Below are 22,017 nucleotides of genomic sequence, written 5' to 3'. Positions count from 1 at the left end.
TTTATTGTGAGGTTCATTAGGCTTAAGAAAGAGGTAATAAGAAATTCAGGTTATCTTTTCCTGGATGAAATTTTTATTGCTCTTGTTGTAGAACTTAATTATTACTGTCATATTGAATGATCAAGTTTTACTGCAATCATGTGATTTCACAGGTTGCATTGGAGGAGTGTAAAAGAATGGAAGCACAACTTCTTCTCATTGATGATGATATTGGAGTACGTTTATGGTAGTTTGGACAGTAACAATATATTTATCAAACTTTTCAGATATAATTACTAGGCTGAGGTTTAAAATGCTATCAGGTTTCTAGCTTGATGTATATCTTTATTGAAATAGGTCTATTGTCCTCAGTTGTAAAATGCGTGCATATTATTTACAGGTAACAATTGGAAAACTAGTTGATGTGCTGTCATTTAGCGTTGTCTTAAGGCTCTTTAAGGCTGGGAAGAGGTTGGAGGAAATGGTTGGAAATGTAGCACTAGAGGATGCTATTGAAAGGTTTAGTGAGAGGGGTTTTGCCAGAAAAGTTATGGAGATCATGACAATTGAGTGTCCTGAAATTGTAAGTTTTATTCTTCTACTTATTACTCTTGTCCAAAACTACTTTGAAAGGCTATACACATATTTCAATTAAAATTCAAAAAAATGGATCTTAATTTGTTCATGTATTACTATATAGATATGTGTCAGAAACAATATTAATGGGGAATATGCAAATTTAGGATTATATAAGCTTTTTGATATGATTTTAAGACCTAAAGAATTATTTGGGTGTAAATTCCTCATTGAAGGAAAAGAGCCTTTTATCAGAATTATGAATTATGAGGAGAAAGACAAGTTTAGGACAGAAAACAGATGTCTTCAATGTTCATTACTCAAAACGTCTTTATTACATGCCTTGTAGACATTTGACAGTTGATAATTGTCTCTCGACTCTCAACTAACTAGCTAACAGATTTACTAACTGACCACTAATTAATATTTTATCACATTTTCTTATCACTATCAGTGAGGAAGAAGCTTGAATATGCACTTGTCAGGTCAGTGCTTGGTGAATTAATTACTTTTTTGGCAGATAAGATAATATAATTGTATTAATGTCCAACAAATGACCACAAACATAAAATGCTTTAATATTTGAGACCAACGAATAAATCAACCGTAGGTATAACTGTGCTAGTTGTCCAGTTTGCCAACTTTGGATGGTATTTCAGTACTTCCAGGGTGCAATTCAACAAGACAGGTGTTTGGGATACATTCTTCACTGCCTAGACACTATTGCAATGACAGGAATCACAAGGGAAGTTTTTGATACGTAGGCCATCTTTTTTCCATTCTGTTATACTGTGTGAAGGTTGAAAAAGAATTACAAATTTACAATATTGGAAATTTTACCTAGGATTGTAAATGTTTCAACCCCCCCACCCCCGCAAGGTTACATGCCCACGAAAAACCCACGGAGTACTTCCACTCATTTTGAGGATGGTACACAATGTAAACCGTAGAGTCTTCAGGGCACAAGGCCAGTCAACAACAAGGCTCAATACCATTACAACAATATACTTGTTACAACACAAACTAGCACCTTTAAAGTAAAGTCCCAAAAAGGCACTAGCCTTGTGGAACTAGGAGGTTGGCCATTGTACCCTCACCAACTCTCCTCTACACTTTAGGCTAGGGTAAATGGAATCCTAACCAAGGGGGTCTTCCCTATTAGTTACTAAGCTTAATGTGTATGTAGTGTGTAGTGGGAGTATGTGAAAGCTTAGCAACAAAAAAAAAATGGATTTAGTTTGTTGAGTAGTGGTGAATAAAAGAGAGACTAGTGTCCTCAAATGCTTGGGCAATGGTGTCATGTGAGTAATCTTAGAGGGCGGTTATGAAGGAATATTAGGTGGTAGCAAACATTCGTTTGATATGCACAACTACATACCTAAATTGGTTGTTTAATCCACAATTGTGTTGTTGGAGAAGGTCCTGTTATCCCTTTGTCAATGGGGGTACATAGATTTTTTAGTGTATCATTCACCACCATTGTGAGCCCAAGGTCACAAGTTAAAGCCATATAAAAACCATGTGAGGCCTTGCATTAGGTCTCCTAGACCCGTGTCTTGTTAGTTTTAGTCTATCTCCATTTTGTTTTGGTCGGACCATGTCATGTCCCTTGAAAGCCCCACCTAGGCAAGCTCGTCTCTAATCAGATTGGAGAACTTTGGTGGATTTCTCAGGACAACTCACGGTTTTATGGGAGCTTGCATTTGTAATGGTGATCATTGGTGTAGGGCTCGTCCAACCTGCTTCAAGGTGCACCTATGTTATTCCACATGGTTAGTGTTTATAGAGTCTATAAGTGACCTTGGCCTTGGTGTAGTATTACCCATGACAACTTTCACAATACAACAGTCTCTTGTGACAACTTTAATGTTTCCCAAGGTAGTTCATGGTTCTTGTTGTCACCCAAATTGTACAGGTGAATGCGACAACGACTTAGGGCAGGGATCCTTGCCCTCTCCATTCTAGCTATCTCCCAACAACAGGCTATGGGGGGTAGTCCCTATGAAATGTGTGGATGAAAGACTTGTCGGGAATCGACTAGTCCGGGAGACACAACTGAATGGCCTAGCAAACTGGTTAATGATGATACACAAGTTTAATTATTAGCACGATTTGATTAGATTATTGGAAAGACCAGTGCCTTACGGAGTCAAATAACTTGCAAAATATAAATTATTTACCAAGATACCGAATGACAGTTGTTGCTTAGGATGAATACTATCCTATATGAGGTGTGACACATAGAAACTAGGTGAAGTGAAAGGTCTTGGTTAATTTTAAGTTAAATGCCTATATGGATGAATCCTTTCTCTCAGTTGTTTAGAAGCTATTCTCAAGTGTAGGTTGTGGAGAGAAACCCAGGAAAAGACAACAAATGTTATATTAACAATACCTCCCTTGGAGTTATAACCACATGATGCCTCTGATGTTGCAGAGATTGTGGCTTTGACGACTGTAAGGTAACCATGTTAACCACAAGAGAGGGTCTAGACTTCGCAAGCTGGGTGAGAAAGGTGGTCCTAGAGTCTTTCAACCAAGCTTATGCTTGGAGGTAAGTTAATTAATGCAAGGCTAATCCTAAAATGCAAGTGCAAGATGAGTGACTATCTTTAGGTGAGATTGTTAGGTGTTTTAAGTACTTAGAGACAAATTATCAAGAGATATTCTACTTAAAGCAATGGAGAAAAGTACTCAATGATCATAAAGACAATCTTCACCAAAAAAGGTGCTCAATAAGCCAATTTGATTCTTCAATGACAAGAGACCTCAATTGGACAGTTACTTACGACAATAAATGCACAAATCCAATGCCTTTCTTAACAATATAGACATGCCAATTAAATAATACCAATATTCAATCACAATTTGCAATTCCTTAGATCACTTAGATTTAATAGAAGATTACGCTTTCACAATGTGGTGATTAATCAAGTGCTTTAAGAATGATTTCATTTGCAAGATTATGAACTTAAATGTGATGCTCACTTGCAAAACACAATGTTAGTACACTTGTTACCAAAGTAGATCCACAAGAAAAGCTTGCTCTACTATAACAATGAAACACAGTGTAACTACTTGTCCAATAACTAATTCCTTTAGCAATGATAACAATGAAAAGTAAAAATTCCTTTAAAGACCAATGTCACAATAGATGCTAGCAATGTATCAATGCTTTTCAATGTTAATGAAAGAAAGGGAGCATAACATTCATCAAATTTGTAACTAATGACATGTAAGAAAACTTGCAATCAGAAATGCCAACACAATGTTACTCTTCAGCTTATGTTAATGACATTAAGAGAGCAATAGAAAACTTATAAGGGAAGCAAGTTCACTTATGTTAGAAAAGCCAATTGAATCAAGAATGCCAATTAACCTTTAGAGCACTTGTGCATGCAAGAATGCAATGAATAGATGCAACAGTGATATGAGGCAGCAAAGAGACCAATGCTTACAGCAGTAAGAGAGGCAGCTCAATCACACAACATAACACTCACCCAAGATGCAAAAGATGTAAGTATTAAATGCCCACTGAAATGAGATGACTGTCGACCACCTTTTATACCACTGTCATGCTTATGATCAGACTTTATGATGCAAATATCAGACTTCTAATTAACATAACAGTCTCCACAAATTGCAAGAGATGGCAAGCAATGCAAGCCCAATAATGCAAGTGATATGCCAATGAAACTAGGTGACTGTTGGTTAGTCTTTTAGGCCACTTTTATGTCTTTATATGACTGTTACAAATGCATAGATGGATGTAGCAAACCAGTGATGAGAGTGAGGGATAGAAAGGCAAACCAAATGGCCAAACGACCTTGTAGATGAGTGGCTAGGTTTCCAATGAAAGTGCCTTCCTGCAAACACAAAGTTAGATTCCCAAAAACACCTGAGACATCTGCAAAACCAAATGTTAATGCCAACAAACCAATGCAAACCCAAGAGATGACAGAGATGAGGCAAGGAGGGATAGGCTAGGGCCATGAAAGGGCAACACTAGGGCTAGAAAGGTGAGGTATGGCAGCAATGACGGCTAGAGGCTAGGACAGGGCAACGACCAAGGGAATGAAGGCCTAGAAGGCCTGCAGCAAAGAAGAAAGGCCAAAAGTGGCTTGCGGAAGAGGGAATAAGCCTCTACGGCTGACGTCAAGGCCTAAAAGGCCTATGGCAGAGGGAGAAATGCTTCCTAGAGGCCTATGAAACCCAAAATAGTCTCTTAGAGGCTGCTGCAAAGAGGAAGAAGGCCAAAAATGGCCTGCGGCTACTAGAGGAGGCCCCAAAAGGGCTGTTGTTAGGGGTCTGAGGGCTGCAGCTTACACAAGGAAAGCAATTAGGGCTGTGACAAGGGAAATAGGCTTGCGGTTAGGCCTTATAGGCCTTAGAAAAAAATCAGAGCCCTGCAAAACCCTCAAACGTTGAGCTTGGAGGAGGTCTAGAGGCTAGATCTTGCCTTCCTAGGCCTAGATCTACCTCAAAATCCGATCGATTTTGCTCAAGAAGGCTAGACATCTTGCTTGGAAGAGAAACCCTTAAAAATCTAGCCTTAAGGCTAGCCAACTTCAGATACCCTTTGTGAACTTGAGAATTCACCTGCAAAAATGAAAAGAAAAATTCCTAAAGCCCTGATATATACAAAAATTAGAAAAATTCCAAAACCAGAAGTGGTACAAAACTAAAACAAGGGTTAGATTTATTTACAAATATCTACAATATTTACAAAATAAAATTATGAGCTCTCATTAGCAAATTAAATCTTTGTAGCCCAGGATCAAATAATTTGTTTTGAGAAATTTTGAATAAATATTATGGATGAATAATTTCGAAAAATAACTGGCCAAAAACTATCCTGCAAAATAATTCGTCACAACGAAAGCCTAGAGCTCAAACAAGGTCAGTCCTTCCCCATAGTCTGTGAACTTGGATCCCAAGGGCTAGAGTACCTATAAATCACTATTCAACCTCAAAAATAACTGTTAGATCATATAGTGAATCAGATCACCTAAGATAGCTCGTACCAACAGAATGTTCTTATCACCGACAAAGGAAATAACAGTTGCAATATGTAGCACTATATAGAGCATAAACAAATAAACTAGCACATACCATAGTCAGCAAATAAAAGAACACTATGAACTCAAACCCCAAAGTCTTTCTATTATGAGATAAATGATTCTAGCAAAGTAGAAGCTCAGTACATCGGTAGAACATTACTTCATCCAAAGATCATAAGGAAAAAAGGAGCTTGATAACTTCCTTATATAGAAAAAACCCCTCCAAGTGGAAAATAATGGCTAGTTGGCTTGATCCTTGTCAAATTAATCTCATCTGTCGAAAATATCTTGATCTTATTTTAATCTCCATCGTTGATTTTTTATTTTTTATTTTTGAAGAAAAATCTGAATATCTTGAAAACCATTTTTTATTAATCCAAAGATTAACATTTTGGATTAATTTCCTCAAAAATTTGATTTTGACTCAACCACCAAGGTCCAAGGGGCTATGTTGCAGGAAACGCCAAAAATGGTGACATACCAGTACTGTGGATGGCCCGAAATGCCGAAACGCCACCGGTCGTACCGTACGACGTTTCACGATTTTGAAACGCTGTACGATACGACCGACGACGTTTCGACCGCTGAAAAGCAAAAACTAATTTCATTTTGGCCTTTTTTGGCCATCTCAAGGAGTGGAAAAAGGGCATGGGCCCCATCTAACACCAAAACACACTAATAAACCAATTTTTATGTGGTTGTTAGCTAAATTTAATAAATAAATTTACAAATGGAATTCTCTAGAAGATGAAAAGAATAGAATTCTCTAGAAACCCTGTGAGCCTCTTCTTTTCTTTAAAAAGGCACTTCATTCACTCATTTTTCACACATTGTTTTGCAAGAAGAGCTTCCTATAGCAACAACAAGGAGTTTATTTGTGTTTTGGAGCATGGGCAACAAGAGGAAGGGTGTGGGCAGCAAGAGGAAGAGTGTGGGCAACAACTAGTTGGGTGAGTTTTTCATTTCCTAATTTTGCAGCATTCATGGCTTCTCAAAGTTGTGTTTCAAGTGCCCCTAAATTGGGTGAGTTTTTCATTTTGTATTATTGTAATTTTGCAGCATTCATGGCTTCTCAAAGTTGTGTTTCAAGTGCCCCTAAATCCACTCAAGCAACCAGGCAGCAAGAATATTATCCTCTATGGAAGTATGTTACCAAAGTGAAGCAGATGGGTTCCGGTGGTACATGGGAATGGAAGTGCAATTTATGCAAAAATGAAAAGACCTTCAAGGGCTCTTACACAAGAGTGAAGGCTCATATTTTGCATTGTAATATCCCAAATGGGATATTTTGCTAATTTTGCAGAAATCTAACTCAACCAAAATTCCTCCATAAAATTACCATTTAATTAACATAAGGTTGCCATGTAAAATATAACAAATAGAGTGCGTGCAATCAATAAGACGATAAGCAGAAAAATCTCAGCTTTTATTATAATAGAAACTGGGGTTTACATGCTGATACAATAAAATAGTTGAGATGGAAAATTGGCCTCAAGAATCTGCTCCAATGCTGTGCTGGCCTTCCCAAAACTGAACTGAAATGTCACTGTTGAGCTCTCCTGTGAATTCTGGATGAATTCACCAAGGGGAGATGGGTACTCGCCCAATCTCACTGAATCACCCGAGGGTTTCCGTCCTGGGGCTACCAATGAAGTAGAGAACCAGGTTCTCAACCTCTCATACAAGCCGAAATATCAAATCCAAGATGCCCTCTAATGGCCTCCTCCTCCTCTTTTTATATATTTGATGGACCCCTCTAGATTCTCCTATTTTATTATTATTTAAATCATTGAGCACATTTCCCATCGTTAAAATATCTTTTCAATGTGGGAAAATGGTAAATTGGCCACCATACTTTCTCTGACAAGTGATAATCACTTCTCAGCATCACAACTTGTAGATCTTCTCGCTCCGGTTCCAACGAGCTATTACACTGAGTTGTTCCATCAATTAATCTTCCCGGAATGCCACCTCAAACATAATTAATTAAGCTAGGCCCCATAATAATGCTATTTTTTCAAAGTTGTTGGAATGCAACAGAACACAAGGCAAACTGTATGGATGATGGAATATTCCAAGTGAATACCTTCGGATACCATAAAAACTCTTCAAAACTCCCTCGGAACTCTTGATGACATAAACTTACTCCCATGACCTGGCATTCTGTGCCCTAGAAATCCGCCCTGGCTGTACTATAGAGGAAAATAAAGATGGGGACATGACAAATCCTCCTACCCCAAGATTGCTTGCCCTCAAGCAAATCCACACCTATCCACTATAGAGGCATCGACTGATCTGAAATGGGGCACTAAAGGCTTCTTGTCATGCTTACAAGAACCTCTCCCACTCCAAAGCTTATATATTCCCAAGATCTATGCTTATGATTGACAATTTACGGAATTAAAAGAACTTAAAGTAGGTGTATGTCTTTGTTTGCCTTTAACTGTTAAGTACTTTTGTTCATTTGCTTAAACTGACATGAAATGCATATAACAGTAAACGAAGCAGCAAATAAGCAAACCACAAAAGACAACAATATAATATGGAGTTCACCCTAATATCTTGGGCTACGTCTCCTTGAGATTTAGTCAACTCGACTAGGCTCTTTGGGATTATGACTGAATTCTTTTACAAGCTCCACGCTCAACTCCATTGGTTTACAATTGAACCTATGGGTTTAGAATACCATTTTATCTCGCTGGCTTTCCATACTCTGCAAATAGATCTAGGCTTCTCTGGACTAGATTCCTTTAGTCAGTGCTTTGAGCTTCTTGAGCTTCTGGCTTCTCTGACTCCCTCAGAATTCTCTTACTGTCTCTGGAACTCCTTCTGTCTTCAACACACATCAGACACCAGCAACAGCTGGATCATTTGATCTCTTTGTTGTTCTCTCGCTCTGGGTCTCGGCTCTGGCTCTGGCTCTCTAGCCCTTTCGAGCTTCTGGGTTCGCTCGACCTCCAAGCGACTCTAAAAAACCTCCCCCTGGTCAATTGTGCTCTCTGGCTTTTGTGGAATCCTCTGACTCTGCGGCTTCCATCCGTTTCTCTTTGTGCAATCATTCCTCTGCCTCTGTGTCTCTTCGACTGGCCCTCTGGCTCTCGCTCTAGCTCTGTGGCTCTGCGACTGGCCATCTGGCTCGCTGGCTCTGTGGCTTTGCATATAACGCATTCTTGTTACAACATATCATTGTTACAAAATGCCCGTTTATAGCGTGGCACAATGATTTTAGAACAAGGACAGTTACAAAGGAATCGGCGTCCTCTTTCTAGGACAAAATCCGCGAAATAACCATATTTCCAATACACAGAGAATATACATGGAAAAACACTATCGGGCGCAAAAACTGGACTTGAACTGGAATGCGACCGCATCTATAAACCTATCGGGTCCGTTTCCTTATTGCATATCGCCAATCGCATGGCGTAGGCCAAAACAACCCAGTACACGGGAAATACATAGAAATCTTGTAATTCCGGATTTCAAAATTTATGAAATCGCGTCCATAATTCTATCGGGTTTGGGCTCTTTATCGCAGATCGCATGTCACAAGGCGAAATGCTTAAAACCCATGAATTTGACAAATACACGGAAATACAAAGGAAATCTGCTAGTGGGTGCCAAGCCGGATCTCAAACGGTATGAAACCATGTCTATAATTCCCATCGGGTCCGCCTTTTATCGGCATATCGCAAGTTGCATATCACAATGTGCATTGGCCCTTTGTATCGGGGATCACCGATCAAATCAGGACCATCCATTCTTTTTCCGATCCAACGGTTGATATCGCACATCGCATATCGCTATCGCTACGGCTCGAGGGTTCTTTCCATATACCATGGAACACGCTGACGCCGATCTGCCAATCCGATCATCGCAATCGCAAGTCGCACGTCGCATGGCCCTTAGCGCTATCTCCTCTGATCACCGATCGCCGACGCCAATCATCGCATATCGCAATCGGCTCCGCCTGGGTCCCAATATCGCGCTAAGGCCTACCTCCGATGCGATATGTCGGAGATCGCTATTGGGGGAGTCCTTCCGCCTTTGGTCTAAGTCCTCCTTTTAACCCTTCCGATGCGATTTTTCCATATAAGGCCTTAAGCCCATTTTTATAAGAATTTTCCTCCTTTTCAAAGGACAATGGGCAAACTTCTTATTACAATAACTTCTTCATCCGAAGTCCATTTTAGCCCATTCAAATTGCATTAGATTCAGATTGAAGAGATCTATGCAATGGGACTATTTCCAAGAGCATCCCTTGACTTTCATTTTCCTCTGTGAGGAACATTTTTAGACTTAGAAGTCTATTCTAGATCCATTTTGGATCACACCTTCCCACTAAAAAGAACTTTTGGTCTCCAAAAGACTGATATACTGATCTGAACAGTAAATGAGAGTAACAACACCCTCTTCTTTCAGCCTTCATACACTTGCCTTCATGGCTAATGCTTCTGAACCAAAACCTTTGAACACTCCCTTCCTGGATGTGCTTGTCCTCCTGGGAAGAACTGTCTTCCTCCTTGACTTCCTGTAGAACTCCTGCTAAGAAGGTCACAAAAGGTAGTTTGAACTTCTCTGCCTTGATCATTGATCCAAGGTGGCTCAAACCAATGTGAAGTTACATCTGCTTCACAAAATTTTCATTTGTACCTGTTTGACATACTGTCAACAACAACTGTTAACAACAACAGGATTACAGACAACAACTGGATGGCCTAAACTCCTGCTTCAACAAAAGAAACAGATTTCACATCTTGTGAACACCTCCATGTCTTTACATTTGCATACAAATGATTGACTAGATAACAAGCCAACAAAACATGCCTTTAAAACAATTGACCCTTCAAGTCAAGCATGTCTTTACATCTTTTTCTACATGCTTTTCCAAAGATGAAACACTTCATCATTATCTCCATCTTGGAGACCAAATCAACTTTTCCCAAGTCAATATTACATTACATGCATGCTTAAAAACAAAGTAATCAACCCTTCAAGTTAATTACACATACATGTTCAAATACAAGGAAATCATCAACATCCCTGTGTTCATGCACATCATGCTTATGCATGCATTTCATCCTTCAACTTTCGCTTAAGCACACTGTACTTTCGAAGCTGAAATGAATATAATGTTGCAGCAATAAAGTGAGTCTCCTACTCAACTTTTCCATTCACCTTCTTGGTAAAACCCTGCAACTTGCATTCCATTAACAAAGAAATGCAAATAGATGCATTATATCAATAGACATGCAATCTTAATTGGATAAGAACTCTAACCATTTCTTACCAATCCATTTCAAAGGTCCTTCCTTTGTTTGCACATCAACATCAACATGTGAATCATCCTGAAACACATCAATCATGGAATCTTTCTTTCCATTCCTGCCATTCTTTCTTTCCACCTTCTTCAAGTTTCGTGGAAGCATTGTTGGATTCAGAGTCCAAAATTTTGCAGCAATATGTCCTTGCTTATGGCAGTAAGTGCAACACATGTGCATCTTCTTGACAGCATGATTTGCCTTGTCGAATGGACCTTTGGCTTCTTGCTTCCTTTTCTTCAAAAGTTTCCTGTATGTGGCCATTCTCTTCCAACATCTAGAAACATTATGGTTATCCAAACCACAAAAGGAACATGCAAATCTTTTCCCATACTTATATGGAAATTTACCATGTTGAACATAATCAAAAGGAATATGATTAGAACCAGATTTATACCTTTCTTTTTCACCTTTATTGCCTTCATGGGGAGGTGAATCAAATGAAGAAGTAGCTCCCTTTGGAACACCATCAACCTCTTCAATGGTTTCAGAGTTTCCAAAACTCTCTGGTTCAAGTGTAGGTTGATATACACCTTCTTTCTGCAAAGTATGCTTCACACTATTGCATTCCCCAAGAATACAATCTTCACACTCTTGAGGTAGAAGACTTGCATTGAAACTCCTTCTAGGAACTGTTTCAATGGTCTTCATGGCAGCGTTGGAACTTTTTCCATAAGACTGTCCATAGGCAAGACCCAAATACTTAGGCCTTTCCTCAACTATTATTGGCTCAACAATACCCTGTGCATGTTTTCCCAAGCCTTTTCCTTCATAGCCCATCTTGGACATTAACTTGGAACCTATGCCTCTGGTATGTTTTTCAAAAGAACCAATATAAACATTCTTAGAGGAAATTGAAGACAAACTGGAATTATTTACCTCTTCTTCAAGCTGATACTTGACTAAGGCTTCTTTTGCAACAAAGAGCTGTGTCTCCAACTCATGCATCCTTTTCAGGTTCATATTTGCAATATGAAGTTGGCCTCCCTCTTCCTGCAATTTGTTAGAAAGCAACTGCTTCTCTTCCTTCATGGAATTCAATTGCTCTCTAAGTATGATGCTCTTCCTTCCATCCTCATACATTTCTCTCACCATACCAATCATGGTGAACAAGTCTTGCTTCTTGTCTTCATCAAAGAATCTTGTGATGAAGGAAGAATTTGAGGACTCACTTGTAGAAGTTGTCATTATCAGAATGAACAAAAGAACTTCAAACAAGATTAACAAAGAGCTTATTCAAGCAACCTTTTGCAACAAACCTCTTGTGCTTCAAGGATTGCTTTGAGGTCCTTTGGGATAAGAAGAATGCCTTCAGCCCTTCTTCCTTCTTGTCCTCTCCTGGACTTAGCTAACAATAGCTTTCACCTCTGCAAACTCAAACAATAGTCAGTTTACAAACAATCAAACATCTAAATCCTTGCTACTGTTTGAACACCTTTCAAGTCAAACAAGCATATAGATCTGATATCGCTTGCATCATGATACAACCTGCTCTGGTATAACTTAACTCTGATATAACCTTCTTTGAAGGTGGGGTTAATTAACCTGATGCTTTGATATAACCTGATACAACTTGCTCCGATACCACCTAATCTGAAATGGGGCACTAAAGGCTTCTTGTCATGCTTGCAAGAACCTCTCCCACTCCAAAGCTTATATATTCCCAAGATCTATGCTTATGATTGACAATTTGCGGGATTAAAAGAACTTGAAGTAGGTGTATGTCTTTGTTTGCCTTTAACTATTAAGTACTTTTGTTCATTTGCTTAAACTGATATGAAATGCATATAATAGTAAAGAAAGCAACAAATAAGTAAACCACAAAAGACAAGAATATAATATGGAGTTCACCCTAATATCTTGGGCTACGTCTCCTTGAGCTCTAGTCAACTCGACTAGGCTCTTTGGGATTATGGCTAAATTCTTTTACAAGCTCCACGCTCAACTCCATTGGTTTACAACTGAACCTATAGGTTTAGAATACCATCTTATCCTGTTGGCTGTCCATACTCTGCAGACAGATCTAGGCTTCTCTGGACTAGATTCCTTTAGTCAGTGCTCTGAGCTTCTTGAGCTTCTGGCTTCTCTGACTCCCTCAGAATTCTCTTACTGTCTCTAGAACTCCTTCTTCTATCTTCAACACACATCAGACACCAGCAACAGCTGGATCATTTGATCTCTTTGCTGTTCTCTCGCTCTGGTTCTCGTTTTGGGTCTCGGCTCTAGCTCTGGCTCTCTGGCTCTTTCGAGCTTCTGGGTTCGCTCGACCTCCAAGCGACTCCAAAAAACCTCCCCCTGGTCAATTGTGCTCTCTGGCTTTTGTGGAATCCTCCAACTCTGCGGCTTCCATCCGTTTTTGTATGTGCAATCATTCCTCTGCCTCTGTGTCTCTTCGACTGGCCCTCTGGCTCTCGCTCTGGCTCTGTGGCTCTGTGAGTGGCCATCTGGCTTGCTAGCTCTGTGGCTCTGCGTATAACGCATTCCTGTTACAATGTATCATTGTTACAAAACGCTCGCTTACAACGTGGCATAATGATTTTAGAAGAAGGACAGTTAGAAAGGAATTGGCGGCCTCTTTCCAGGACAAAATCCGCGAAATAACCATATTTCCAATACACAGAGAATATACACGGAAATACACTATCGGGCGCAAAAACCGGACTTCAACTGGAATGCAACCGCATCTATAAACCTATCGGGTTCGTTTCCTTATCGCATATCACCAATCGCATGGCATAGGCTAAAACAACCCAATACACAGGAAATACATAGAAATCCTGTAATTCCGGATTTCAAAATTTATGAAATCGCGTCCATAATTCTATCGGGTCCGGGCTCTTTATCGCAGATCGCATGTCGCACGGCGAAATGCTTAAAACCCATGAATTTGACAAATACACGAAAATACAAAGGAAATCCGCTATCGGGCGCCAAGCCGGATCTCAAACGGTATGAAACCGCGTCTATAATTCCCATCGGGTCCGCCTTTTGTCGGCATATTGCAAGTCGCATATTGCAATTGTTAAAATTGGCAACTAGGGCCAAACTCCATGTGGGTCATCTTATTTATGGCAGCGGATATTTTTCTTGGATCCCTCTCATTGAGAGGTGTAGGATTGATCTAAAGATCATCCGATTCCGATAAGTATTTATGAAGATATGAATTTATTTTGATTATGGACAAATCGTCAAGTCGGCCAGCATCTTATGTAGGCTCAGAAGCCCAACAGTCATGTCCATTCAACCTCTACGTTTTAGTATAAATAGAAGAAGACTTGAAGTCATTTGACACACTCATACTCTTCATGTGATCTCCTCCTCTCCATGTCTTTGGGTTTTTGGTGAAGGAGACACACTAAGAGTATGCGCTGGCCTATGTAAGAATGATGCACTAGTTCTAAACGCAGCCATGGAAGAAGCCCTAGAAGCTATCATGGAGAAGTCTAATACACAACAAGAAGAAGGCTCACATTCGGTCTACAATTGATGCGAAGGAGACTGTGCTTGGGACAAAGAAAAGGAGACCAAAGCTAGCCGCAGTCCTAAGAAGGGTGCCCTAGTCGGGCCAGCGAGTTTGAAGGGACGTTTTCAGGTAACCAAGTGCTGGAAGGAGGGTCGAAGCACCATGCTGGAGGGCCGCAGTAATAAGGGACTATTCTGGGTTAGTAAACGTAGTGATTCCTGCTAAAACAGGCCGAGTAAAGGACTGTTCTGTTGTGACTAGGTCGCAGGCCTGTAGGTGTTGTTTTGAGGATAAAACAAAGAGCTGTAGGTGCCTCCTCAAACAGCGAGGTCACATAACTTGAAAAGAAGAGGAGGCCGCACAAATTAAAGGTGTGTTTTGAGCATGACTTGGATTACGGTAGGTTACAGTGGGAGCCCTAACTAGTGACCAAAACACTGCCCATAAACAGAAGTGCAAAGTATGGTAACTTGTGCTTTGACTTGTTTGATTGGAGAGGTCTCTTCATTGATGAGTAGATTCTACATACTGCCACATAGGAGCTGCAATGTGCTAGTAATGGGACAGCTGCAATAACATGTGGAAGCTATGGTAATGGGACAACTGCAATAACATGTGGCAGCTATGGTACAATGGGACAGCAGCAATAACATGTGGCAGCAATGGCTCAAAGGTCTGCTGGAAGGAATCAGGAACTATAGCCTAGCTGCTTTGCTAGGTTGCAAGCCATAGCAAGCAGCTAAGGCTGATATACTTATTGTTGCATGATGTAACAACAAGTGCAACTGATGATGAAATGCAACATAGCAAGCATTGAGTACAGATCAACAATGAGGGTGCAGATCTGTGATAAAGAACAACTCAATGATTGGAGCAACTCAGTGACAAGAGCAGCAACATGAAGTGCATAGCATGGTCATGATTAGTGTAGCATGGTGTAGTACGCAGAGCTGCAGCAAGTGGACAAGATGCAACACTATGATAGGTGAAGGAGTCACCTTGGAGAATCAATTGAAGCAACATGTCTTCGACTGATCTCATATGGATATAGAAAGTCAAAGTGTTGACTTCTATTGTAAATGTACTATCTCTCTCTCTTTCTCTGCTGAACTATTGAAGAACATAAAAGAAGAATTGATCAAGGGTTTCCCCACATTGGGGTTTGTCCCTCGCTGGCGCCACATCTTGTGTCCTCTTGTCTTGGCTTGTCTTCTACGATTTATGTTTATGTTCTATCTGCAGTTTACTTTAATGCTGATGTGATTGCTAACTGTGAAAATTAAATAAATTGCTCTAGCATAGAACATACCTAAAATTAACATGGTATCAGAGCTGAGGTGAAGACAATGCCCAAGCAAGAGTGAAAGAGCAATCACCAAAGACAGTTGGGAAAGGACAAAAGGATCAGTGGATTCCTCATCCCTCTTCAAATTCACCAAGGGTGAAGTCGAAGCAGAGTATATTATCAGAATGGCGCAGCGGAAGTTTCTGATGGCCTACCTAAAGATCACTTCATTGGGAAGTTCGGATCTAAGGGTGGAAGGAAAGGCGGATGCCTTGGTTGTAATAAGTTTGGCCATTATGCGAAGGAGTGTCTGAATGGCAGAGACACATCTCTTGATGAAGATAACAATCATTCTAGGGACATCTTTAATGATCAAAGGAATGACGGGTAATGCAGGTCATCAAGGAAATGGTCGACTTTTCAAAGAAAGCAAGGAACCCCGGTATGAAGAATCAAATGTTGTTTCTGATAAGACAAAGAATTATCTTCTATTGGCCCTAATTGTAGTGCTTCAAGGCACTTCATCAGATAGATGGGTGCACTCTCTAATTTGGTAGAGATGGAAACAATCATGGGATTATACTTGGAGCCAATTTCACCTATCCCGGAAAGGGTATAGGGAATGTTATGCCACAATTGAATGAGGGTAACTCGATTCATTTACAGAATCTCTTTCATGTACTTGATCACAAGAAGAACCTGGTGTCCATTTCGACAATGGAAGTCAAAGGTTACAGGGTGGCACTCATCGATGGAAAGGTACGAATTTTCAAAGATGTTTTTGAGTTCAAGGTTGTATCAAGTTGCAGGAAGTCCACTGGGGACCATGTCCATTGACACATAGCACCGGAGGTCTATGAGTCAGATGGTGGCCGGGATAACTGAATTAAAAAGAGCATGAAAGTACATGTCTGAGATGTACCGAAGGAAAATTTTACAAGGGTACCATTCCCCTCATGTAGCAGGTCCACAGGTTTGGAACAATCCGGGGGGTTTTGAGATTCATGATCAGGAATCTCACGTATGCAGGTGAAAGAAAGCCCTCTATGGCTTGAAGCAAAATTCCCTAGGCGTAGTATGAGAGGATTGATAGCTGTCAGATGAAGCTGAGATTCACTAAGAGTGAAGCTGATCCAAACCATTGTTTGAAGGTTGTGGATGATAGACCTCTCATACCAACACCTTCTGAGGACGACCTATTTCAAACAGGTGCAGACCCTCTCACTTGCAGAAGTAAGAGGGAGTTGGATTCCGGATGTGGAATGGTGAACTGCAAGCCCGTGACTACCTCGAGGATCTTAAATTTTAGAAGTTATATGGTGATGATGTCGGACCAAATTTGGGAAATGCCTCTGAGTTTCATAAACTCATTCGCGTTGATGTTCTTGGTGAACTTCCGTCCGAACATATGTTTTGCAGTTAGCACGGTGAGCTCATATTTGGTTGAGCCTCACTGGATTGGTGCCAAGAATCTTCTGAGATATCTTCGTGGCACAATCTCTCATGGATTGAGATACACTGCCGGAAATATGAAACTGCATGATTATTCGAACGCTGACTGGGCAGGTAGTATGGAGGAACACTAGAGCACTTCTCAGTGCTGGTTCTCTTTGGATTGTGCTTCGATATCATGGATGAGCAGGAAGCAGAAGTCGGTTGTTATAAGCACCGCTGAGACCAAATACATAACTACGAGTATGATCTCGTATGAAGCTGCCTGGTTGAGGAAGCTCTTCAGTGAGTTGTTTGTACACATGATGAATACCACTGTGATTCTCTGTGACAACCAGAGGTAGGATTCGATTATTGAGGAATCCCGTATTTGATGATTGCTCCAGCAGATAGACATCAGATACTACCTTATCTGGGATATGGTAAGTCAATGAGCAAGGAAGCTCCATCGCTGTGAGATGATGTACAGGTCGCTACACTTTGTCAAAGCCCCGGGGGAAAGATCAAATCTGTGATTTTCCCGAACGACTTGGAGTCGTCGAGAGACCCTTGTAAAAGGGTCCTGCATGTTGCATACATTGAGCTTTGGGAGCTCTGGGGGCTTGGGGTACTTACTGGAGCAACATACGACCACAAGGTGACTCACCCTCCCCTGGTGGTGCGCTATGAACAGGATGATTAGTTCTCCTGTGGGCCAGGATGATTCGTTCTCCATGGCAACTATGGAACAAGATGATTCGTTCTCCTGTGGGCCAGGATGATTTGTTCTCCGTGGCGATTGTGGAACAGGATGATTCGTTTTCCTGTAGACCAGGATGATTAGTTCTCTGTGCCATCCACTGGACAGGATGATTCGTTCTCCTGTGGACAATTTGATTAGTTCTCCTGTCGAGGCATCCTACCCATGTAGTCTGGGACTCATGGGAAGTACCTCTCATCTGATCAATGAGCAAGGAAATGAGGATAGGGACCATAGTAGTACCGATGGACGCATCGTTGTATCTACCGTACTCCCTATGCTAGGATGACCTTCATTGATTTGGGATCAATGATACTGGTCTGGGACCAGTGAGAATGAGAATGGTACACCCTCTGAAATTGACTTCGGGTCAGTAGAGGACTGGTCTGAGACCAGTGAAAGTGGTACACACTCCAGACTGACTTCGGGTCAGTGGAGGATGGTATGAGACATTCTCGATTTATTCTTCTTCTTCATGGTTCAACAGAGCAGAGCTGAGCAGGCAGAGTTGAGCAGAGCAGAGCAGAGCTGAGCAGAGCTGAGCAAAGCAAAGCAGAGAAGAGCAGTGCAAGGCACTGATGGCAGAGATAGTACAGTCGGACATATGGATCAGCAGATGGAGTTCTCCCTAGTTGAGAGGGAGTGTTAAAATTGGCAACTAGGGCCAAAATCCATGTGGGTCATCTTATTTATGGCAGCTGATATTTTTCTTGGATCCCTCTCATTGAGAGGTGTAGGATTGTTCTAAAGATCATCCGATTCCGATAAGTATTTATGAAGATATGAATTTATTTTGATTATGGACAAATTGTCAAGTCGGCCAACATCTTATGTAGGCTCAGAAGCCCAACAGTCATGTCCATTCAACCTCTACATTTTAGTATAAATAGAAGAGGACTTGAAGTCATTTGACACACTCATACTCTTCATGTGATCTCCTCCTCTCCACGTCTTTGGGTTTTTGGTGAAGGAGAGACACTAAGAGTATACGCTGGCCTATGTAAGAATGATGCCCTAGATCTAAATGCAGCCATGGAAGAAGCCCTAGAAGCTGTCATGGAGAAGTCTAATACGCAGCAAGAAGAAGGCTCACATTCGGTCTACAATTGATGCGAAGGAGACTGTGCTTGGGACAAAGAAAAGGAGACCAAAGCTAGCCGCAGTCCTAAGAAGGGTGCCCTAGCCAGGCCAGCAAGTTTGAAGGGACGTTTTCAGGTAACCAAGTGCTGGAAGGAGGGCCAAAGCACCATGCTGGAGGGCCGCAATAATAAGGGACTATTCTGGGTTAGTAAACGCAGGGATTCCTCCTAAAACAGGCCGAGTAAAGGACTGTTCTGTTGTGACTAGGCCGCAGGCCTGTAGGTGCTGTTTTGAGGATCAAACAAAGAGCTGTAGGTGCCTCCTCAAACAGTGAGGTCACATAACTTGAAAGAAGAGGAGGCCGCACAAATTAAAGGTGTGTTTTGAGCATGACTTGGATTGCGGTAGGTTACAGTGGGAGCCCTAACTAGTGACCAAAACACTGCCCATAAACAGAAGTGCAAAGTATGGTAACTTGTGCTTTGACTTGTTTGATTGTTGAGGTCTCTTCATTGATGAGGAGATTCTATATACTGCCACATAGGAGCTGCAATGTGCTAGTAATGGAACAACTGCAATAACATGTGGCAATGATGGTACAATGGGACAGCTGCAATAACATGTGGCAGCGATGGTACAATGGGACAACAGCAATAACATGTGGCAGCAATGGCTCAAAGGTCTGCTGGAAGGAATCAGGGACTATAGCCTAGCTGCTTTGCTAGGCTGCAAGCCATAGCAAGCAGTTAAGGCTGATATACTTATTGTTGCATGATGTAACAAAAGTGCAACTGATGATGAAATGCAGCATAGCAGGCATTGAGTACAGATCAACAATGAGGGTGCAGATCCGTGATAAAGAACAGCTCAATGATTGGAGCAACTCAGTGACAGGAGCAGCAACATGAAGTGCATAGCATGGTCATGATTAGTGCAGCATGGTGCAGTACGTAGAGGTGCAACAAGTGGACAAGATGCAACACTATGATAGGTGAAGGAGTCACCTTGGAGAATCAGTTGAAGCAACATGTCTTCAACTGATCTCATATAGATATAGAAAGTCAAAGTGTTGACTTTTGTTGTAAATGTACTATCTCTCTCTCTTTCTTTGCTGAACTATTGAAGAACATAAAAGAAGAATTGATCAAGGGTTTCCCCACATTGGGGTTTGTCCCTGGCTGGCGCCACATCTTGTGTCCTCTTGTCTTGGCTTGTCTTCTGCGATTTATGTTTATGTTCTATCTGCAGTTTACTTTAATGCTGATGTGATTGCTAACTGTGAAAATTAAATAAATTGCTCTAGCATAGAACATACCTAAAATTAACAACAATGTGCATTGGCCCTTTGTATCGGGGATCACCGATCACTGATCGCCGATCAAATCAGGACCATCCATTCTTTTTCCGATTTGACGGTTGATATCGCACATCGCATATCGCTATCGCTACGACCCGAGGATTCTTTCCATATACCATGGAACACGCCGACGTCGATTCGCCGATCCGATCATCGCAATCGCAAGTCGCATGTCGCATGGCCCTTAGCGCTATCTCCTCTGATCGCCGATCGCCGACGCCGATCATCGCATATCACAATCGGCTCCGCCTGGGTCCTGATATCGCGCTAAGGCCTACCTCCGATGCGATATGTTGGAGATCGCTATCGGGGGAGTCCTTCCGCCTTTGGTCTAAGTCCTCCTTTTAACCCTTCCGATGCGATTTTTCCATATAAAGCCTTAAGCCCATTTTTATAAGAATTTGCCTCATTTTCAAAGGATAATGGGCAAACTTCTTATTACAATAACTTCTTCATCCAAAGTCCATTTTAGGCCATTCAAATTGCATTAGATTCAAATTGAAGAGATCTATGCAATGGGACTATTTCCAAGAGCATCCCTTGACTTTCATTTTCCTCTGTGATGAACATTTTTAGACTTAGAAGTCTTTTCTAGATCCATTTTGGATCATCGACAAACTGATACCAAGATTCCCTATTAACCATTGGTCCACATCATGCCTCCAAGCAATCCAAACATGACAAGATCCCTCAATACTTGGATCCCATACCCATCTCTGACTCAACCTGCTATCAGTTGATCCACCTGGATGCCAATCTCACCATGGCCAATCATCTCCCAAGTCCCACGACTCTGACTGTGCTCTATCTCCGACTATAGCTGCTGCTCCATCAAGCGAATACCAACTCATCACCTCTCTCCAATCCAACCTCTAGCATAGGCCGAGGTCAAACCCACTCTGCTGATGCTGGGCTAGTGCTACTGAAATACTGATGAACTGTCAGTCCACATCCCATTGCCTACTGAAACATGTAATAACCCTCTCATCTAAGGGCTCCTGCTGTATTGTGCCCCAGACTAAGAACGGTACTCCATTAATAGGATACCAACTCATGATCTCCCGCAAATCCATCTTGTGGGACGGATCAGATGCATGTGCACCTGTATAGGGTATGGGTCCACTACTTTGTACCATGCTCAACTCATGCAGCTCTGCCCAACCAATCAACCAAATATGTCTAGGAATCCTTGCCTCTCTCCCTATAAGTGGGCAACCCGTGTTGCATGCTCTGTCTATGTACTCCTGGAGAGGGTTGCTACTTGGAAATACTGCAACTTTGCTAGCTACCACTGCATCTACCTGCACCTCGTCAATGGGTAGACCCAAAGATGGATGCATCACTATCCCCAAAAGAGCCTCCCTCATTTGACCAAAAACTCCATGCTCCACCGGTCCACTCGTCACCTGCAAAACTGTCTTGTCAAGTCCCAACGCCTCTTGATAACCCATGTCTGCACATACTACCTCCCTGGCAGTTGTCTGTACATTTTCCTGCTCCTCATTAATGGTTGGCCCCAAGAATGTCTGCTCATCCTCCTCCATCATGGGCTCAAGATGAGGCACTAGTTGACTCTCCAAAGATGGTCCATCATGCATACTGTGCTCCACTATGTGTTGCTCATGTTGTATGGGAACAAGTTGCTGCTCATCAACCTCCTCTACCAAACATGGTTGCATATCTGAGCCACTGTTAACGACTCCCCATGATT

At 41.5% G+C, this 22,017-nt stretch overlaps 1 protein-coding gene across 3 annotated transcripts in view; it reads left to right on the top strand.

The window, feature by feature from the left end:
* LOC149244843 (uncharacterized) overlaps positions 1 to 22,017 on the top strand; it is a 496,877-nt gene that overhangs the window by 332,503 nt on the left and 142,357 nt on the right. For all 3 annotated transcript variants that reach the window (XM_089455502.1, XM_089455501.1, XM_089455500.1), the window contains 2 exons: positions 153 to 215; positions 380 to 562. In XM_089455502.1, coding sequence (XP_089311628.1) covers positions 153 to 215; positions 380 to 562 — 246 coding nt within the window. The remainder of the gene's footprint in view (positions 1 to 152; positions 216 to 379; positions 563 to 22,017) is intronic.

The sequence above is a fragment of the Pinus tabuliformis genome, chromosome 7, assembly GCF_031772625.1.
Source record: "Pinus tabuliformis cultivar Carrire ecotype Pingquan chromosome 7, CPIR1, whole genome shotgun sequence".
Classification (NCBI taxonomy): domain Eukaryota; kingdom Viridiplantae; phylum Streptophyta; class Pinopsida; order Pinales; family Pinaceae; genus Pinus; species Pinus tabuliformis.
This window is presented reverse-complemented; position numbering and strand designations above follow the sequence as displayed.